Source organism: Lampetra planeri, chromosome 29 (assembly GCF_965212315.1).
Source record: "Lampetra planeri chromosome 29, kcLamPlan1.2.h2, whole genome shotgun sequence".
Taxonomy (NCBI): domain Eukaryota; kingdom Metazoa; phylum Chordata; class Hyperoartia; order Petromyzontiformes; family Petromyzontidae; genus Lampetra; species Lampetra planeri.
In genome coordinates, this window is record NC_136135.1 from 1458938 (window position 1) to 1478929 (window position 19992).

A 19992-nucleotide genomic window follows, 5' to 3' on the forward strand; every position below is an offset into this window, starting at 1 on the left:
AATGAGGTTCGATAGCGGTGCTTTCCCTAACCCCAACCATTTCCGTCATTTCTCGGGGAAAATGACGTTTCATTTTAGACGATTAATCATCGACTCGCCGTTTTTTTCAAGAACGCAACCCCCCGCGTAAAACGAGAGGTAAGCCGTACATGAATCTCAGCTTTGATTTCCGTGAGACCAAAACTCGTTTTGTTGTTGTTGTTGCTGCTGTTGCGAGGCGTCACACGAAGCGGCCGCTCGCTTGAAGTTCACTTGACAAGTGATTTCAAACTTCAGAAGTCTTTGACGCACCGTTCCGGTGGGGGGCGGGGGGCTGCGGGGTGTCGTTTCCTCGACGTCACGCCGCCTGCCGCGAGACTTGCAACGTCTCCGAGTGTAGCGGCAAACAATTAGCACAATTGCAATTCCGAAGCCAAAAAAAGTATTTTAAAAATGTTTTTTTAATGTTCAAAAAAAATAATGAAATAAAATTAGGCGACCTGAGGATGCTGGGAAGGAGGAAGACAGCTGCATCCGTGCTCATGACGATTGGGTCGCGATGACCATGGGACAATGGGGTGGGGGTGCTGGTGCTGGTGGTGGTGGTGGGAGCAAAGACCCCACCCCTCTGCTTCCCTCTGCTCCTTCATCTGAGCCATATCGGATCCATCTGCGGCGACGCTTAATTGGCCACTTGCCTCTGCTCAAATTGCCGCGATTACGAGTCGTTGTCGCGGCCCCTTCTCTCCTCCAGCCGCCCTCCCCACAACCTCCTTCCCCGGGCTGCTGCCAGCGGTGGCTGTCTTTAGTAAAAGTGCCGCCACTGTGCAGAACATGTAAAAAATGTGGCCACGGGTTCTACAGTTAGAAATCACAGTGGGTGGTTCATCCACTTGTACCCGTGTACATCATTTCCCAATCGGCATCGTCGTCGGTATGCACGTGGGTCAGCCCTTTTGTCGATCCACTACTGGATGAAGGTCGCCCCAGGCCCATCCCTCGGCAGTCCTGCAATGCAGCACCCCAAGCACCACGCTGTACGTGCTCTGAAGAAGGTCCGTTGTCCAAAACGTCGACTATCGTATCACATGTTTATCTTTATTGGCGAATGTGAGTGTTTATGTTCTCCACGCTGTGTGGGTTGTGGCAAGTCATGTTACCATACTTCACCGTGGGAACATAGAAGTACAACTACGTCACCTGTATTTTTCTGCGGAGCTCATAACACCTGTTATGCATGGTGGATGAATTTCAAAGCCCTTTACAGTCCCGACGCTGGTTAACGTTATGAGATCTGACGAGTTCTGATGCATTGTGTGTGATTTGGCCAACGACGATGCATGTGCGGTGTATAGAAACATGCGTCTTAGTCATCGTCATTGTGATCGTCGTCGTCATCATCATCAATCACCGTTCTGATCACCATACATACTTAAATAATAATTAATTCCTTCATCCATTAATTCATCTGCGCTCCGTCTATCAATCGTGCATCATCCATCCATGAAATATCTATACATTATTTATCAATTATCCATCCAACGATCATTATCATTGGCCATGGTCTATCCACTTCTGAATGAATGCTTCCCCACGCCGTTATCATTCCGCATCATAAAGTAATTCCGCATCATCTTGTGCTTTTATTCTCAACTACCTGGACATGTCACTATGAATCTGGCAACCTGAGTTTGATTCCCAGCCATGGTTTATATCAGTGGTGAGTTGAAACCAGCACCCCCCACCCCTCTGCCATCCTCTTTCATGATAATGTAGGTCAAACATTCTCATTGACCGATTGTTGTGGGGAGGCCTTCGTCCAGCAGTGGATTGTTCGTTTAATTTGACCAGGGTGGCTGAATAATTGGCTGGTTGAACGTCTTTTGGTGGCCTTGTCGGCGGTGTGGCTGGCTTGGCTGGTGTTTAGTCCCTGGGTGGCTGGGAAGTTGTGTGGCTGATCTGCTTGGCTCGCTATGGTGGCTTGCGTGTCTGACTGGCTATGCGACCAGGTGGTTGCCTTTCTTGCTAGTAGGTGGCTTTATCGGGAGAGGCTGCTTGTAGTAACTGACTTGGGTGACTTCCTGTGTGACTACGGCCAGCTGCGTGGCCGGACAGCTGGCTGGCTGACTGACTGGCCGTGTGGTGAGCGGCTGGCTGACTCAACGGGTGGCCAGGCGGGCCGGGTGAGCGATTCGGTGTGGCGTGCGTTTTGGGTGGGCGGAGGGACCACAGGAACTGGGGCATGGGCCAGGAAATCCTCGTCTCCCCACTGATCTCTCATCCACGACCCCAATTGCCTTCCGACAACACAGCCCCTGCCAATAGCTCACGGCGTGGAGGTTCGCGCAGAGCCTCACGTGGTACAAACGCACACACTTAATTGATTATTTATGACGGCCTTGCGGGGTTTTTTTGGGCAAAGAGAGCCTTATGGGCATGACGAAGGAATGGGCCGCGGGGTTCCAAAATGCCCTTTATTCAATCGCTGACCGTTTGCCCTCTATCACTTAGCCTCTCTGGACCATTTGGGATGCATACTTAAATAAAAATTAGGCAGACTTAAAAAGAATAAGAAGGGATCCATTTCTTAGCCCTATTTGGCTGAGCACAGTGCGAAAGAAGTTATATACACATATCCATCCTGAGCGTGCCTGGCAAGGCGATGTTGACTAATCCTTGCCAGGACCTTTCCCGGCACACTCAGGAGGGAGATGCCATGGTAGTTGTTGCAATCAGTGTGATACCCCTTCTTAAACATGGGGACCACCAAGTCATTATTCCAATCCTGCGGAACCCATCCAGTGGACTGAACGGGTTGTAATGTCACATTGAGAAGCCTGCACGCAGATATGAGCCCGCCGCAGCAGTTCGCTTGAGAGAGGGCATCTCTGCTCGACGCTGGACGTGGTCTCAGGTGCTGGGTTTCCCTGCACACTTCTTCCCCAAATTTCACATCAATCATCGATTCACTGCGGGTCGCATCTTACTGCAAAATTTGGGGCACCACAGCCCCAGCAAGGTCAACCCCACAATGCCCCATAATGTTGACTGAGTTGAGAGGTTTCTCTTTCCCCAAGAACTCACGAAATTGCTTAGAAAACCTGTTCCTGGGAGTCGGAGATCAGATCACCATTCACTAAAGGATGGTAATTGGCGTGGTGGTGCAGGTTACTTTTATGTATAATTAATGAGAGATTTGTGATCGCGTATTACTGAAGCTATTACATCTCTTGAGCAACTAACGAATACCACTCATCTTTGCAACATCTCACAGCTCTCAGAATTTCCGAGCGAAGGATGCGGTAAAGCCTTCTCATTCTCGGATGTGGGTTGGTTGTAGACGGTGGGGGTGGTCCAGCCGGTGTCTCCCCACACACGAACAGATGCTTCATCCTTTGCAAAAACAAAACAAAATCCCCATATATAACCTTAAATACTGTTGGGGCAAGTGCTGTTAGCGAGCACCTATGAAGGCCGGAACGGTACACGAGGGGGTGGGTGGCCAGCACCACGCCCGACCGCCTTTGTCTCCCTAGTGGCGATGTTTACACACCGCACCGAGTACTCATTTGAGGCTGAGTCGACCTAGGGGAGGAGGCTCAGGACCGGTTCAGATAATCGTCACTGGCGTTGGCCGTGAGTGGGAATCGAACTCTGGCCGCCGGGTTCGTAGCGCAGCGTAGTGCTAACCGTTGCACTACCGCTCCCTCCCCCCCCCGCAAACACACACACACACAACACGTGTGCACATTCATAAGAGAATCTCTGCTCGAGCTGGTTAATAAGTTGGCCCGGTGATTGCCAAAACCGCTGATGGCATTGGTGGAGCGACACACACTCGGGTGGAGAAGCGCCCGTGTGCTTTTCTTGCCGAAGGAGGAGGAGGAGGGAACGTCTGGCAGTTGGAATCCGTTTTGCTCAGTGGGTAAATATCCACCGCTGCGCCATTGACGCACGCTAAGTTAATGGCGATGATGATGATGGCGATGATGACGATGATGACGATGCCTGTTCCCGGCAAGTTGCAGCGCGGAACTGGCGAGAAGCGGGGCTCAAGCAGCAGCTGTGCCAAGAGAGTGGCTACCCTAAGGACCCGGTGATTACGAGCGTTCTGGAGGACGCAAAGCGCGCTCTTCCCCAGTGGATCGCTCACACAAAGGGTCTTGGTAATTCGGCTTCTGCTGCTGCTGCTGCTGCTGTGTTGGCAGCGGTGCACAAGGACGAACAATAACAAACAACACGTAATGAACAACACACAACAATAGCAAACAACACATTCAAAACCATTGTCCGCATTTATTCTCTCCGCGTGCCCTGTCACGTCTCAAAGACGTCAATGATCATGGCCTTCTTCCATTTAGCGCCGTCCATTGCATTACTCAACAACATTGGCAAATTGATTCTCCCAGTTGCATAGAATTACTCAAATTGTTTGCCGTGGCTGCTTGTGCTTATAATTTTGCCAGTCAAAACGCGATACTCAGTGTTGTCAGTATCAGCTGGATGGTGCTTGTTTGTGGATGCTCCTTGCCCTCCACACTCCCATCCTCCCCACAATATTCTCCACGAGAAGAGAGGATTGTTTACATTAGATGTGTTTAAATGGTCATCGTAATTTTTTTTATTTCTTACAGTTACCCCCCCTCGCCCCCCCCCCCCAAAAAGGAAATTAACCACCCTACTATATATGTTAAATCTATTTAGGAGCGATCTGCGTTTTTATTGCAGTTTTTCTCGTCTTAAACCATCGCTGCCGAAATCACGCACTCCCAGAAGGCCGTGCGACGGCCGATGAGTTGTGCAATAAATAATTTTATTATTTTCGTGGAGAGACGGATGAGTGGAGATGTCCGCTCATTTATTTTGATGCGATTCATATCGCTTAACGACATGCTTGCCAAATGTGAGTTTGAGCCATTCTAGAAGGTCAATGAGAATTGACCTCAGCCACTGTGTCCCGATGGCCTGTGACATGTAGCGGAGTCGCCGGATCACCTGCGGGTTTCTTCGCTGGCCGGAACAATGATGTTTTTATTTAGCGTCGGCTTTTACACGTCCGGTAACTGATATTGGCCCAAAAAAAAAATCCCCATACCAATGCTTAACAAAGTCAGGATTAAATTATTGAATTGGGAATACACAGAGCAGCAACATCGCTCCCGACTGCGACCACAGGATCCTACTGGGAAATTGCGTCGAGACTCAGTGATAATTCCGTGGCTAAGCAAGTGCAACAATGTACATATTTATGTAGTACTTCTTTCGCACCGTACGTAGCCAGCCCGCGCTAATCGGAGGTGCAGGGGGAGAACAACAAACTAAACGCACAAAAGCAGTCTTAAAGAAATGATTTTTCTGTCGAGAAGTAGCTCCAGTGGCTTCCTAATATATCGGAAGGAAGAGCGTTCCAGACGGCCGCAGAAGCGCATCTGAAAGTGCACGATGCAGTGAAAAAAAACATAATAATTAAAATATTTTTCAAGAATTGCGTCAATGCGTCTGACACTGAGGCACTGCACACACCTGATTAGGGTATCCGTGGGGAAGCGTGGCTCGGCGTGTCGAGTGGGAGCCGTGTGATAATGATTGGCTAACAAGCCAAGCGGAACAAAGTGACCAACAGTGACTTTGGGGTCGTGGTGGTGGTGGTGTCGGCGGTGGCTGCCGGTCAAAGCCGGTTTTTACTTTGCGAGATGCCAAGTTTGAGCCCCTCACCCGTTTTGTTTGGTGTCCCGTGACCTTCACAGAAACGTTGTTCACGTATCAGCACTATGCTGTAATCTACTCATCCTTATCTATGTTTGTCTACCGTGGAGAATTACAAGATGTACACTCACGGCATCCGAGACACATACTGGCGAATAGTTGATAATTTAAATACATTGAGAATTTTTGAAGAAAAAATTTCAGATTTTCAATTTCATACATCGTAGATTTGTTTTTACATTGCCCTGCAATAAACTTCGTGGTTGGACGGATGACGCAACGCTGCGGTGGCACGGCATTGTGGGGGCACTGCGTTACGCAGGCATGGAGCTGCGGTGTCACATCGTTGCGGTGTCACAACACTGCCCTAACCGCACCGTGAGCACCACACATTGAGAGCGACTGGCATTGAAAATCAGAGACAATTCTGCAATGGCGACGAGCAATGTGGAGTTGAGGGGATGGGCCAGACTAACACGAGTCCTATCCTGCAACCCTAACTGACCAGCCGCGAACACCAGCCCTACCGATAATCATAACCCTGCTCAAATAGCCAATCAGACCTTGGTAAAAGCCATTTCAACTTACTCTAACCATAGCCAACGAGCTAACTAATCACTAGCACAGTTTCATCAACTCTAACCAACTAAACAAGCAGTCACTACGCCTAAGCCTAATCATCCAGCCTAGCCCTCTCAATAACCCTCACCACCCAGCCACCACCACTCACCTTCACCTCACCAGCTAGAGCCAGAGGCACTCTCTCTCTCACTAACCCTCACCACCCAGCCACCACCACTCACCTTCACCTCACCAGCTAGAGCCAGAGGCACTCTCTCTCTCACTAACCCTCACCACCCAGCCACCACCACTCACCTTCACCTCACCAGCTAGAGCCAGAGGCACTGTCTCTCTCACTAACCCTCACCACCCAGCCACCACCACTCACCTTCACCTCACCAGCTAGAGCCAGAGGCACTGTCTCTCTCACTAACCCTCACCACCCAGCCACCACCACTCACCTTCACCTCACCAGCTAGAGCCAGAGGCACTGTCTCTCTCACTAACCCTCACCACCCAGCCACCACCACTCACCTTCACCTCACCAGCTAGAGCCAGAGGCACTGTCTCTCTCACTAACCCTCACCACCCAGCCACCACCACTCACCTTCACCTCACCAGCTAGAGCCAGAGGCACTGTCTCTCTCACTAACCCTCACCACCCAGCCACCACCACTCACCTTCACCTCACCAGCTAGAGTCAGGGGCACTGTCTCTCTCACTAACCCTCACCACCCAGCCACCACCACTCACCTTCACCTCACCAGCTAGAGTCAGGGGCACTGTCTCTCTCACTAACCCTCACCACCCAGCCACCACCACTCACCTTCACCTCACCAGCTAGAGCCAGAGGCACTGTCTCTCTCACTAACCCTCACCACCCAGCCACTAGCACTCACCTTCACCTTCACCAGCTAGAGCCAGAGGCACTGTGTCTCTCACTAACCCTCACCACCCAGCCACCACCACTCACCTTCACCTCACCAGCTAGAGCCAGAGGCACTGTCTCTCTCACTAACCCTCACCACCCAGTCACCACCACTCACCTTCACCTTCACCAGCTAGAGTCAGGGGCACTGTCTCTCTCACTAACCCTCACCACCCAGCCACTAGCACTCACCTTCACCTCACCAGCTAGAGCCAGAGGCACTGTCTGTCTCAATAACCCTCACCACCCAGCCACTAGCACTCACCTTCACCTTCACCAGCTAGAGCCAGAGGCACTGTCTCTCTCACTAACCCTCACCACCCAGCCACTAGCACTCACCTTCACCTTCACCAGCTAGAGCCAGAGGCACTGTCTCTCTCACTAACCCTCACCACCCAGCCACTAGCACTCACCTTCACCTCACCAGCTAGAGCCAGAGGCACTGTCTGTCTCAATAACCCTCACCACCCAGCCACTAGCACTCACCTTCACCTCACCAGCTAGAGCCAGAGGCACTGTCTCTCTCACTAACCCTCACCACCCAGCCACTAGCACTCACCTTCACCTCACCAGCTAGAGCCAGAGGCACTGTCTCTCTCACTAACCCTCACCACCCAGTCACCACCACTCACCTTCACCTCACCAGCTAGAGCCAGAGGCACTGTCTCTCTCACTAACCCTCACCACCCAGCCACTAGCACTCACCTTCACCTCACCAGCTAGAGCCAGAGGCACTGTCTGTCTCAATAACCCTCACCACCCAGCCACTAGCACTCACCTTCACCTCACCAGCTAGAGCCAGAGGCACTGTCTCTCTCACTAACCCTCACCACCCAGCCACTAGCACTCACCTTCACCTCACCAGCTAGAGCCAGAGGCACTGTCTCTCTCACTAACCCTCACCACCCAGCCACCACCACTCACCTTCACCTCACCAGCTAGAGCCAGAGGCACTGTCTCTCTCACTAACCCTCACCACCCAGCCACTAGCACTCACCTTCACCTCACCAGCTAGAGCCAGAGGCACTGTCTCTCTCACTAACCCTCACCACCCAGCCACTAGCACTCACCTTCACCTTCACCAGCTAGAGCCAGAGGCACTGTCTGTCTCAATAACCCTCACCACCCAGCCACTAGCACTCACCTTCACCTCACCAGCTAGAGCCAGAGGCACTGTCTCTCTCACTAACCCTCACCACCCAGCCACTAGCATTCACCTTCACCTCACCAGCTAGAGCCAGAGGCACTATCTTTCTCAAGAACCCTGAATGACCCCTAAATCCGCCTGCGACACTTTGCCAGTTGACCCCCCCCCCCCCATCAGTTATCGGTGCTCGCTCCAACGCCCAGGCCAAGCCGTGGGAATCCGGGAGGCATTTTGGAATTCCGCCGTGCGTGGTGGAGGGGTGAAGAGACGGAGCGTGGAAGTTTGGAATGACTCCGAGAAAAACGTGGTGACGTCGTCACCTGATCGCGGTGTTCTTGTTTGGGCCGCTCCCACACCCCGTTGGTGTTTCTTTCCCCCCGAGTTTCCCCTCCCCAGAGGCGATTACACATTGTCGTTGCAAAACCGTACTTCTTCTTCCTGTGAGCGAATCGCTCATATTAAATCTAAAAAAAAACAATTGTAACCGTTCTGGGAAATGCGCACTCACTCGCTCGCTCGCTCACTCACTCGCTTCCGTTGAAAGGTGACCGCAGCTGAATGAAGTCACTTCATTTCGTCACCATGCATTCGTTAATGATTTCATTCACCTGTGCCGTGTCGTGTATGTAAGGGTTTGCCGCCTGTACGGTTTTGATCCCAGACAGCCCGGGTGGCCTGGATCGATGAGATCTGGTACCTATATTTGTGTTGAACTTCAACGGAGTAAACTGCACTGAGGAGTGTGCGCGTCGCCTTTCTCCTCCAGAATGTGCGTTCGTTGAGTTTGCGAGGACAAAGCAGCGCCGCCTTTCACCCAGGCAACCAGAGAGCACAGACTTGGACAATTCTTGCCCTATCGCTACGACGACAACAACAACGGCAACAACATCCACGTGTCTTTAAGGAACCCACACGTGAAAAATAAAAGGTGGCAGACCTGCAGGCACGTCACGTGTCAAAGCTGCCGACCCCCGAGACCGCTCCACCAGGTCCAGTGAGCCAGGGGTCATCCGAGAACTCGCACGTGGCGCGTGTATGAATGGGGATCGACGTCTTGAGAGGGACGTGACATGAACTCTGACCCCGCAGCTTGGCTTATCGGCTCTAGCGTCGCTCGCCCCGCTCGATCATTGCAAATCACGCCTCAACGGGCTTCCCGTTGTTGTATAGCCCGCTGAGTAGCGATGATCAGGTGAAGATGCGGTGAGTGGTAAGTGGCGAGGAATGGTGATGACCTGGTGAGTGGTGAGGATGCTGTGAGTGGCAAGTTGTGATGATTGGAGAGGACCTGGTGAGTGATGATGGCCTGGTGAGTGGTGAGGATGCGGTGAGTGGCAAGTGGAGATGACTGGTGAAGACTGGTGAGTGATGATGACCTGGTGAGTGGCAAGTGGTGATGATTGGAGAGGACCTGGTGAGTGATGATAATCTGGTGAGTGATGATGACCTGGTGAGTGGTGATGACTGGTGAGGACTGGCGAGTGGTGATGGCCTGGTGAGTGGTGAGGATGCGGTGAGTGGCAAGTGGTGATGATTGGAGAGGTCCTGGTGAGTGATGATGACCTGGTGAGTGAAGATGGCCTGGTGAGTGGTGAGGATGCGGTGAGTGGCAAGTGGTGATGATTGGAGAGGTCCTGGTGAGTGATGATGATCTGGTGAGTGATGATGGCCTGGTGAGTGGTGAGGATGCGGTGAGTGGCAAGTGGTGATGACTGGTGAGTGATGATGGCCTAGTGAGTGGTGGATGTGTCGAGAGGGATGTGTTGGAGCGGTGAGTGTCACCAGAACGCGCCCATGGGAAGGGCTGCCCACAAGTCGTGTCGATCGCACCGCAGCGCAAGGAAGCGCTGCGATGCCGGCCACACCGACCGATCTCAGCGGTAGTCCCAACGATTTGTGAACTTCGTCTGTCCGCGCACAGCTTTCAGCTTGGGGTTCGGGCTAGAGTTCACTCGAGCACCGTTAAGGCACAACGTAATCACTAACGTCGTTCAATCATTGTGTTCTGCACAGCGATACATGTTCAGTGGTCTGTGTTGTGTGTTATCCAGGTTCGCGCTCTAACTAGAACACCCTTATCTAACAGAGCGGGGGTCTTTGCCTAAAAACATCTGTCAGTTCGCCAGCATTGCTGCCAGGTCAGTTCGCCAGCATTGCTGCCAGCGAGGCTGATTGCCGATGAGCACACTGAATGTCGAAACCAATCCAGAGTTTGAGATTTCGTTGAACCGTGTGATCTCTGGATCGATGAGGTGCAGGGCTGGCCATCGGCTTGCTACCTGCGGCGTTCGAAGATATATTTTTAAGTTGACCGAAGAAACAAATGCAAACTATTTCAAACTCATTTTTTTATTTCACCAGCTAAGGCCCGCTGAGTCATACAGCTCTTTTTCAGAAGCGAACTGGCCACAAATGATACCTCAACGAAGTGGCTTATCACGTGAAAATGTATAGCAGCCAAATACTCGAAACGCGTGACGTTGATTCTAAACGTGGAGGGAAAATCGGAAGACCCCGATAAAAAATAATCCACGTCACCACTGTGAGAGAGACACACAACCCCCAAATACACAGGTGCCAGGGTTGGGATCGAATCCACACGCTTCTGCATACCAGGCGAGGGTAATTAACATCGTGGCATGCTGGTCTTCACAAGTGCTCGCGAACAGCACTTGCCCCAACAGTCTCTAATGGCTATACCGGGGTGGATCTTTATCTTCGTGGTTGTGATTTTGCTGGGGGAGAGGTGAGAGGGGGTGGTCAGGATGTGTGAACTCAATCTTGATTTGAAGCTTTCGTGACTGCAGGAATCCATACTCGTTGGGTTCTTTCGGTAAAGTCACGTAGGTATAAAATAAGAGAAAATAATCACGACGTTTCGGGCGTCCGTCATCACAGATCACCTGATGACGACGCGTGTGTTGCGCCCGAAACGTCGTGATTTTTTATCTTTTACACCATTGGAACCTCATTTGCCAGTAAAAATATGATAATTTATTTCCAATGGTGTAAATGCTTACCCCGAGCTCTCATACTCTGATGGTGAATTGTCTTTGAGCTGTGCGCCTTTTGGCGTCATCTGGTCCAACCCATGTGAGACTAGGCTCTAAGGAAAGCTGTCTCGGGTGTGGGACCAATCAACTTCAAGGACAGTGCATACATTATCAGAGTTGTGTTTTTTGTTTGCATTATGACTACAGGTATTGTGGTCTATGCAAACATGACTCCTCGTAAAAAAAGGTGTCAGTTTTGTGCCATATAGGCACGGTAAAAAAAAACTATTATCTTATTTTATCTTATTTTATACCTGCGTGACTTTACCGAAAGAACCAAAGAGTATGTGTGGACTCGTAGCGCCCCCCTGGTGCCGCGCCTGTTCCACGGTTCACACGCGCGGATCGTGGCGCACGATGCGTGGACCAACATCGCCACCTGCTGCACGCGCAAGGAATCGTCGGTTCACGGGCAGTGGCACAGGGCGAGACACGCGCTGTGCGTGCTGTGCGTGCTGTGCGTGCTGTGCGTGCTGTGCGTGCTGTGCGTGCTGTGCGTGCTGTGCGTGCTGTGCGTGCTGTGCGTGCTGTGCGTGCTGTGCTGTGCTGTGGTGCTGTGCGTGCTGTGCGTGCTTGTGCGTGCTGTGTGTGCTGTGCGTGCTGTGTGTGCTGTGCGTGCTGTGCGTGCTGTGGTGTGCTGTGGCGTGCTGTGCGTGCTGTGCGTGCTGTGCGTGCTGTGCGTGCTGTGCGTGCTGTGCGTGCTGTGCGTGCTGTGCGTGCTGTGCGTGCTGTGCGTGCTGTGCGTGCTGTGCGTGCTGTGCGTGCTGTTGTGCTGTGCGTGCTGTGCGTGCTGTGCGTGCGTGTGTGTGCTGTGGCGTGCTGTGCGTGCTGTGCGTGCTGTGCGTGCTGTGCGTGCTGTGCGTGCTGTGCGTGCTGTGCGTGCTGTGCGTGCTGTGCGTGCTGTGCGTGCTGTGTGTGCTGTGCGTGCTGTGCGTGCTGTGCGTGCTGTGCGTGCTGTGCGTGCTGTGCGTGCTGTGCGTGCTGTGTCGTGCTGTGCGTGGCTGTGCGTGCTGTGCGTGCTGTGTGCTGCTGTGCGGGCGTGCTGTGCGTGCTGTGTGTGCTGTGCGTGCTGTGCTGCTGTGCGTGCTGTGCGTGCTGTGCGTGCTGTGCGTGCTGTGCGTGCTGTGCGTGCCTGTGGCTGCTGTGCGTGCTGTGTGTGCTGTGCGTGCTGTGCGTGCGTGCGTGCTGTGCGTGCTGTGTGTGCTGTGCGTGCTGTGCGTGCTGTGCGTGCTGTGTGTGCTGTGCGCGCTGTGCGTGCTGTGCGTGCTGTGTGTGCTGTGCGTGCTGTGCGTGCTGTGCGTGCTGTGTGTGCTGTGTGTGCTGTGCGTGCTGTGCGTGCTGTGCGTGCTGTGTGTGCTGTGCGTGCTGTGTGTGCTGTGCGTGCTGTGCGTGCTGTGCGTGCTGTGTGTGCTGTGCGTGCTGTGTGTGCTGTGCGTGCTGTGTGTGCTGTGCGTGCTGTGCGTGCTGGTGTGCTGTGTGTGCTGTGCGTGCTGTGCGTGCTGTGCGTGCTGTGTGTGCTGTGCGTGCTGTGTGTGCTGTGCGTGCTGTGCGTGCTGTGCGTGCTGTGTGTGCTGTGCGTGCTGTGTGTGCTGTGCGTGCTGTGTGTGCTGTGCGTGCTGTGCGTGCTGTGTGTGCTGTGTGTGCTGTGTGTGCTGCTGCGTGCTGTGTGTGCTGTGCGTGCTGTGCGTGCTGTGTGTGCTGTGCGTGCTGTGTGTGCTGTGCGTGCTGTGTGTGCTGTGCGTGCTGTGTGTGCTGTGTGTGACATTGCGAGGTCGATCTTTTAGACTCATCCCACACTGCAGCGATGGTTGAGCAAGCACGGGTTGGTGGACCACGCAGTGATGGCAAATCGTAATTTTGTGGTGAGAGGATGTCAGTTGCAATACGTCGATGGGTGGGTAAGTGAATTGTTTGAGTGATGTGAAGTCCCCTGTGGTGGTGGTGTTGATGGGTTTTCTCTGATGTAAGTCCTACACACGTTCAACAAAAACAACACAAACTCAGTTCTTCAAGGGAATTGGCCAATGATCCCGACGTCGCAGGACCGTCATGAAAATGCGTCTCGACACTCATTCGGGGCCCTTTCTGGACCCACGACGGCATCGCTGCCCCTCCATCAAGGCGACGTCTCAGCGACAACACGACCAGACGTGGACATTCGCCTGCCCTCCTTCAAGCGTCCATCGCCGTGCCGTGTGGCCGTGAAAATGGCAATCAATCAATGAATGTGGGATCTAACAATGCCATCGCCTCCTTTGTACACTACGCATGATAATCATAATAACGAGCGATTTCTCGTCAACCCCCCTCATCAACATCATCATCGTCTGCGTGGGTTCTTTTCAAAATTTTGCAGCTGACACTATCTTCCTGTTCTGCTGCTGATGATGATAGTGGTGGTGGTGATGGTGCTGTTGGTGGTTGTTATCGTACTTTAAATATTTGATTAAGTAACAGTTTCCTCGACCAGCCGTGGCTTTCTCGTCACCATCAATCATTGACCGGTGTCCACATGCACAGGGGATCACTGACCGGTGTCCACATGCACAGGGGATCATTGGCCGGTGTCCACATGCACAGGGGATGAAACACGGAGTGGACTGTGCTCGCTGCATAGTTTCGAAAAAGTGCAACACACAGAGAAGCGAACGGTCAAACCACAAATGCATAATCCACGTCCTTATGAATAAGGGCCACTGCTCGAAACGTCGCCTATTTTACGTACACATATTTGTCCCCCCCGCCCCCCGAAACTTTTTTTAAGACCGCGAGTGTTAGTGACGAATGTTTTATGGTTCCGTTCAAAATGTTGATGTCGCAACTCGCTGCGTTCAGCCGTCTACGCAAAGTGACAGTCAGCGTAGCGCAAACAATTGCCCTGTCTATCGCCTGGCCGATATCTTTAAAACAACATGAACATAAAGTGTGTCTCTGTATGCAACCGCATCCCAATATGTTGCTCAGAATCAGTAGGACACGCGCTTAACTGTAGAGGAGAGAAACGTGAATGTGTTTATTTTCTAGAGGAGAAAGAGGAAGGCCCAGGTCCAGAGAGTGCGGACTTTGACAATGAGTCGACAGCACGGATAAGTGGTAAGGTGTGGGGGTGGTGGTGGTGGCAGGGAGAGAATTACACGTCAGGTTCAGCAGAGGCGACGCACACACATCCCACGCACGTGTCCAGAGCATCACAATCACGCGCGCGACTCCGATGCTGCGTTTTTCCACTGCCACGTCAGAATGCAGAGCCGAGCCGTGCCGATCATCACACCGATCGCCTCCTCTGGTTTTCATCCAGCTCTACCGGCCATGTAAATATCTTCAGAGACTTCTAGTCGCTCAGCTGCTCGTAAAGGTGAAGGGAATCTGTTTGATATCAGTGACGTCCACTGGCCGACCTGAGTGAGAGTGAGGCAAGCTTTGTTCCGGCGGATTTGTGTGCGAGTGTGCGAGTGGGTGGGTGAGTTGACGTCTGTGTGGCTCTGGATAAGGAACATTGTTGATTCGGGACAAGACGTCAGGGACTCTCTCTTATCGCTCTCATTGCCGTCACTGGAGACCCCCGGGGTCACGCAGAGAAGCGTTCCTGAGATTGCTGAACGCCTTCACCTGATCGCTGGGATCACGGCCCGTTGTGGATCGTGGCCTCCTCTCGGTATGAGCGCTACATCTACAGTATATATACTGTATATACATACTGTATATATACTCTATTTGTGGTTGTCAGTCGGTCAACTTCGCGCGTCGTCGTTCTTTCGTTCGTTCCGCGAGTGACGCAATTGGCAATGCCCGTGGCACTTCGCAGACGTGACCCTAAACCCCCTCGTCTAATCCCCCGAGTAGCCTCGAACCCTCCCGGCTGATCCCCACCCCACCGCCTCCCCCGCTCTGCCAGCTCCCTCGACTTTCAATCAATCATCCACCACCCACCCACCCATCCACCTCCTCCTCCTCCTGCTCCCACTCACCCGCTCACCAGACGGGCCCAGCACGCTGTCTCCGCGTGTCGCGCGCGTGCGTCTCGCCAACTTCAGCTGAACCCCCCCCCCCAACGTGGCTTCCTTGTGAATGTTTGCGGCGGCGGCGGTGGTGGTGGCGGTGGTGGTTGTGGTGGAAGTTGAGTTGTGAGTTGGTTTAAGGACGAGATTGGAAGAGGCTTGCCGAGTCTGTCTGGTGAAAGCGCCTCCACACTGGGTGGTCTCAGGCCCATTGTTGCTGCTGTTTCTCTTTTCAGAGGCGCAGCTAAAACTCCACGATAGTCAAGTCCACGCAATTCTACTAACACGAGAGACGTCAATGACTAAACTCACCACCGCACGGGCTCACCAACACTGGTGCTAAACTCACCGCACGGCTCACCAATAAAGGACAACTTTGCATGCGGAGCGTTCATCGTTCTACCAGCTCGCGTGTTTATTTGTGTGTGTGACATTTACGAAAACCGCTATGCGACGACTTGAGGCAAAAGGGGAAGAGCAATCATGTGGAGTGAGCGAATTACTCAGAGCCCTGGGCCCCGGTGATCACGGGGCGGGTGTTGTTGGAAGGCTGGAAGGTGTGCGTGCGTAAGCGCCGGTGTAGAGAGACAGAGCGAGGGGGGAGCGGGAGAGGGTGTCAGAGTTTCTGGACGAAGCCATGCCCCGTCTGTGTGAGCGGGAGTTCTGTAATCTATCCAGCTGTAGCCCCCCCCCCCGTCTCTACCCGCGCCCAACTCTCCCTACCCCCCACCCCTCCTCTCTGCCGCAGTGCAGTCGGTGTAAGTATAACCTACCCACCCAACGTGTATACAGCGAGGGCGGCACACGCGCACACACGCACGCGTGCTCACGAACACACTCGCCCAAACTTCGTGACAAAAATCGCCCTCCCTCCTCCAACACCGCGACCACTCCCTCCCGTGCGCTTCCAGCCACCCACCCACCCAGCCACCCCCTCCCCGGCCTATTCCCACTCACCAAAAGCCCCCCCCCACTCACCACCACCCGCTCTCCCAACCCCGACTCCCCCCCCACCGCCACCACTCTCCTACCTCCCTTCCTCCCTCCCTCGCTGCTACCACCACCACCACCCCGTCGTGCCAAGAGGCTCAGCTCATATAAGGCGAGTTGCGCGGCGCACGGGCAAGCGGAGAGCGAGCTGCTGTGGAGAGAGAGAGGAGAGAGAGAGAGAGAGAGAGGAGAGAGCGGAGACGAGTTAACTTACTCGCTCAAACTCCACTCACTCAGAGAGTGCAGAGAGAGAGAGAGTTGTAAAGGATTGAGAAAGGACAGGAACGGGAACAGTTGCACTTGCGGATAGGGATATTTGCACACCACGTTCGTGCCATCCGATGGCTTTTTAATGCAACGTGACTTTACGCCGTTGTAACTTTCACGGGCTGATAGAAGAGTCTGCGCGTAGTTTGATTTGGCGAACGCTGGTGTACTCCAGTTGTGCGCGTGTGTTATTGTCTGTGAGCAGATGTGGCGTTTGAAGAGGTGTATTTATGAGTGAAGGAGTGTATCTATAGCCTGCTCTCTGCAGTAACACACGGGGTGACCGCTTTTAGAGTGAACTTTTGAGAACTTTCTTTGTTTTTCCCACCAGCGGGTCGCGTAACCTTAAAGCACGGAACTCAGAACACGCGGCAAGAAAGATTGATCAAGCAAAGCCAATCGGCAGGCAAAGACAAGAGATTTTGTTTTGATATTTAACTTATTCATTTAATTTATTTTTTGACACGGCACAAATTCGTGCTTCATTTCGTCGCAGTAGCAGCAGTCTTAGCGCCTTCGCTCGTTTTTTTGTTGTTTTTGCAACTTTTACACGGGCAGCGACGACGAAGCGTCGTCCCTGACGCTGAAGATCCACGCATCAACGTTTGCCTTTGAATCGTAAAGATGCTCGCGACCGGCGTCTGCGTGTTGCTTCTGGTCTCTGCCACGAGCGCCACTGCCCTTCGTAGCGACGTGACGCTGCCCAGACGCGCGAGCCCAGACGGGCAGCACTTGGGTCCCGGACAGCGCCACTTCGAGCCGGTCTCGGGCTCCATGTCGACCTCGTCCTCTCCTTCCCTGCCCGCCCCTCCGCTCCTCTACGCGCTCTCCGCCTTCGGCCGCCGCTTCCAAATCTCGCTGCTGCGGCCCGAGGCGTCGTTGCTGGGACCCGCGCTCAACGCCCATCACCGCGGCGGCGGTGCTCGCTGCTTCTACTCGGGCACCGTTCGGGATGTAAGCGGCCGCGGCGAGGAGGAGGAGGAGGAAATGGATCGTCGTGGTCTCGGTGTGGATCTGGATCTAGACGGGAGCGGAGAGGCCGTTCTCAGCGTGTGCGGGGGACTGAGCGGCTCGTTCCAACACGGCGGGCGCGTGTACGCGATCAGGCCCTTGGTAGGGAACCGCCGCGACAACGGCGACGGCGAGGAGGGGCAGGAGGATGAGGGTACGGGAGTGGGGCCACACTTGATCACGCGAAGCGAGGTGGCGGGTGGTGGTGATCGGGAACACAACCGCCAGCACCGCCACCACTACGACGACGCTGCTGATGATGACGATGCTGCTGCTGAAGCCGTGGCTGATGTTAACGACCCATCTGAAGCTGACGCTGATGATGGTGATAACAAAAATAATAACAATGCTGACGATAATGCCGCCGCTAAGGAAGACGACCACCTGATCGGCGATAGAGACAGCATTGCCGGAGAACTCGGTAAGGGTAACCATGACGACGTTGATGAAGACGACGATGATGACGACGACTACAACGATGAGTCAGAAGACGGTGACATCGCGGGAGTGCGCTCCCCTTCGTCATTCTCCTCGGCGGCTGCTCCGGCGCGAGCTCCGGTGCGCACCCGTCGCTTCGTGTCGACGCTGCGCTATCTCTCGGTGCTGCTCGTGGCGGACGAGGGCATGGCGCTGGCTCACGGCGCACGCCACGTGGAGCGGTACCTCTTGGACGTGGCGGCCCGCGCCGCGCGCCTCTTCTCGCACGCCAGCCTCGACAACGCCGTGCGACTCAGCGTGGCCGGTGTCGTGGTGCTACAGCAGCAGCAGCAGCAACAGCGTCGCCACGGCTCCAGGGGAGGACCTCCGGCCGTCTCGAGCAGCGGAGGACTCACCCTGCGCAACTTCTGCGAGTGGCAGAAATCGCTGCGGAGGGCGGGAGGCGCTGGGGCGGAGCATTTCGACACGGCTGTACTCTTCACCAGAGTGGTGAGTGGTGGTGGGTGCGGGGGGTTGGCTTGTGTGTGATGTGGTGGTTGGTGGTGGTGTGATGTGGGGTGAAAGAGAGAGAGAGGGATGGAAGGCAGTGGGAGATTGCAAAGCGAGCGCGCGCGTGTGGACATTCGTACCCCGTGTTCCCACACTCGTGCGCGTGCGTGCATTCACGAGTGTGTACACGCTCGTGAAAATACAAAGACAAAGATTCCCCCCCCCTCCCCCGGTATAGCCTTAAACAGAGTGACGGGGCAAGTGCTGAAAGCGAGTATCTATTACGCACGAGGGCGCGTGGTGGCCAGCACGACGCATGGCCGCCTCTGCATCCCCAGTGGCGATGTTTACACACCGCGCCAGCTACTCATCTGAGGCTGAGGCTCGAATAATCGTCACCGGTGCTGGCCGTGAGCGGGAATCGAATTTGGTTCGCAGGTTTCAGTAGCGCAGCGCGCTGACCGCTGCACTGCCGCTCCCCACAGTAACACACACACACACAAACATACACACACACAGACATACACACAGACACTCACACGCACTCGTGTTAAAAAAGTGAGACGTGCAAAAGCTCACGTCCCCGTGGGGGAGGAACTTTCTTCAACGCCAGCCGCACGCACTTGCGAACTCACAAAGATAATGATCACCCGTATAGCCTACGATAGGATGTTGGGGCAAGTGCTGTTAGTGAGTTGTACCTTACACGCACACACGCACGCACACACGCACACACGCACGCACACGCGCACGCACACGCGCACGCACACACGCACGCACACACGCACGCAAACACGCACGCACACGCGCAGGCACACACGCACGCACACACGCACGCACACGCGCACGCACACGCGCACTCGCATATACAAGACGCACATCGCCCGTATGGCCTTTAACAGTGCCGTTAGCGAGCGCCTCTGACGGCCTGTATGTTGAACTTTCTTCGCCCCGTACGTAGCCAAACTTGCTCATCGGAGGGGGTGAGTGGCCAGCACCACGCCCGGCCGCCTTTGTCTACCTAGTGGCAATGTTTACACACCGCGCCAGTACTCATTTGAGGCTGAGTCGACCTAGGGGAAGCCCAGAACCCGTTCAGATTATCGTCACTGGCGTTGGCCGTGAGCGGGCATCGAACTCGGGTCTCCCGGTGCGTAGCGCAGCGTAGGCGCTAACCGCTACCTCTCTCTGCTCTCCTTCGGCTGCCCAGTCTCTTCTCGCGAAGATGTGTCCTGCCCAATCAATGTAGCGTGGGTCCTGGTTTGCGTTTGTTACCTGACGCATGCGCGCGCGTTTGTTACTGTGTGTGTGTGACTGTGTGTGTGTGACTGTGTGTGTGTGTGACTGTGTGTGTGTGACTGTGTGTGTGTGTGTGACTCGGTCAGTCGACCCGTGACACCTGCTGGGTCTGCCCCGTGACCCCCT

The 19992-nt window shown here is 54.1% G+C and overlaps 1 protein-coding gene across 1 annotated transcript in view; it reads left to right on the plus strand.

Annotated features, from left to right (window-relative positions):
• The first annotated feature begins 16437 nt into the window (after positions 1-16437).
• LOC144728550 (A disintegrin and metalloproteinase with thrombospondin motifs 4-like) overlaps positions 16438-19992 on the plus strand; it is a 34159-nt gene continuing 30604 nt past the window's right edge. Inside the window, exon 1 of the mRNA XM_078608056.1 lies at positions 16438-18567. Coding sequence (XP_078464182.1) covers positions 17254-18567 — 1314 coding nt within the window. The 5' untranslated portion in view covers positions 16438-17253. The remainder of the gene's footprint in view (positions 18568-19992) is intronic.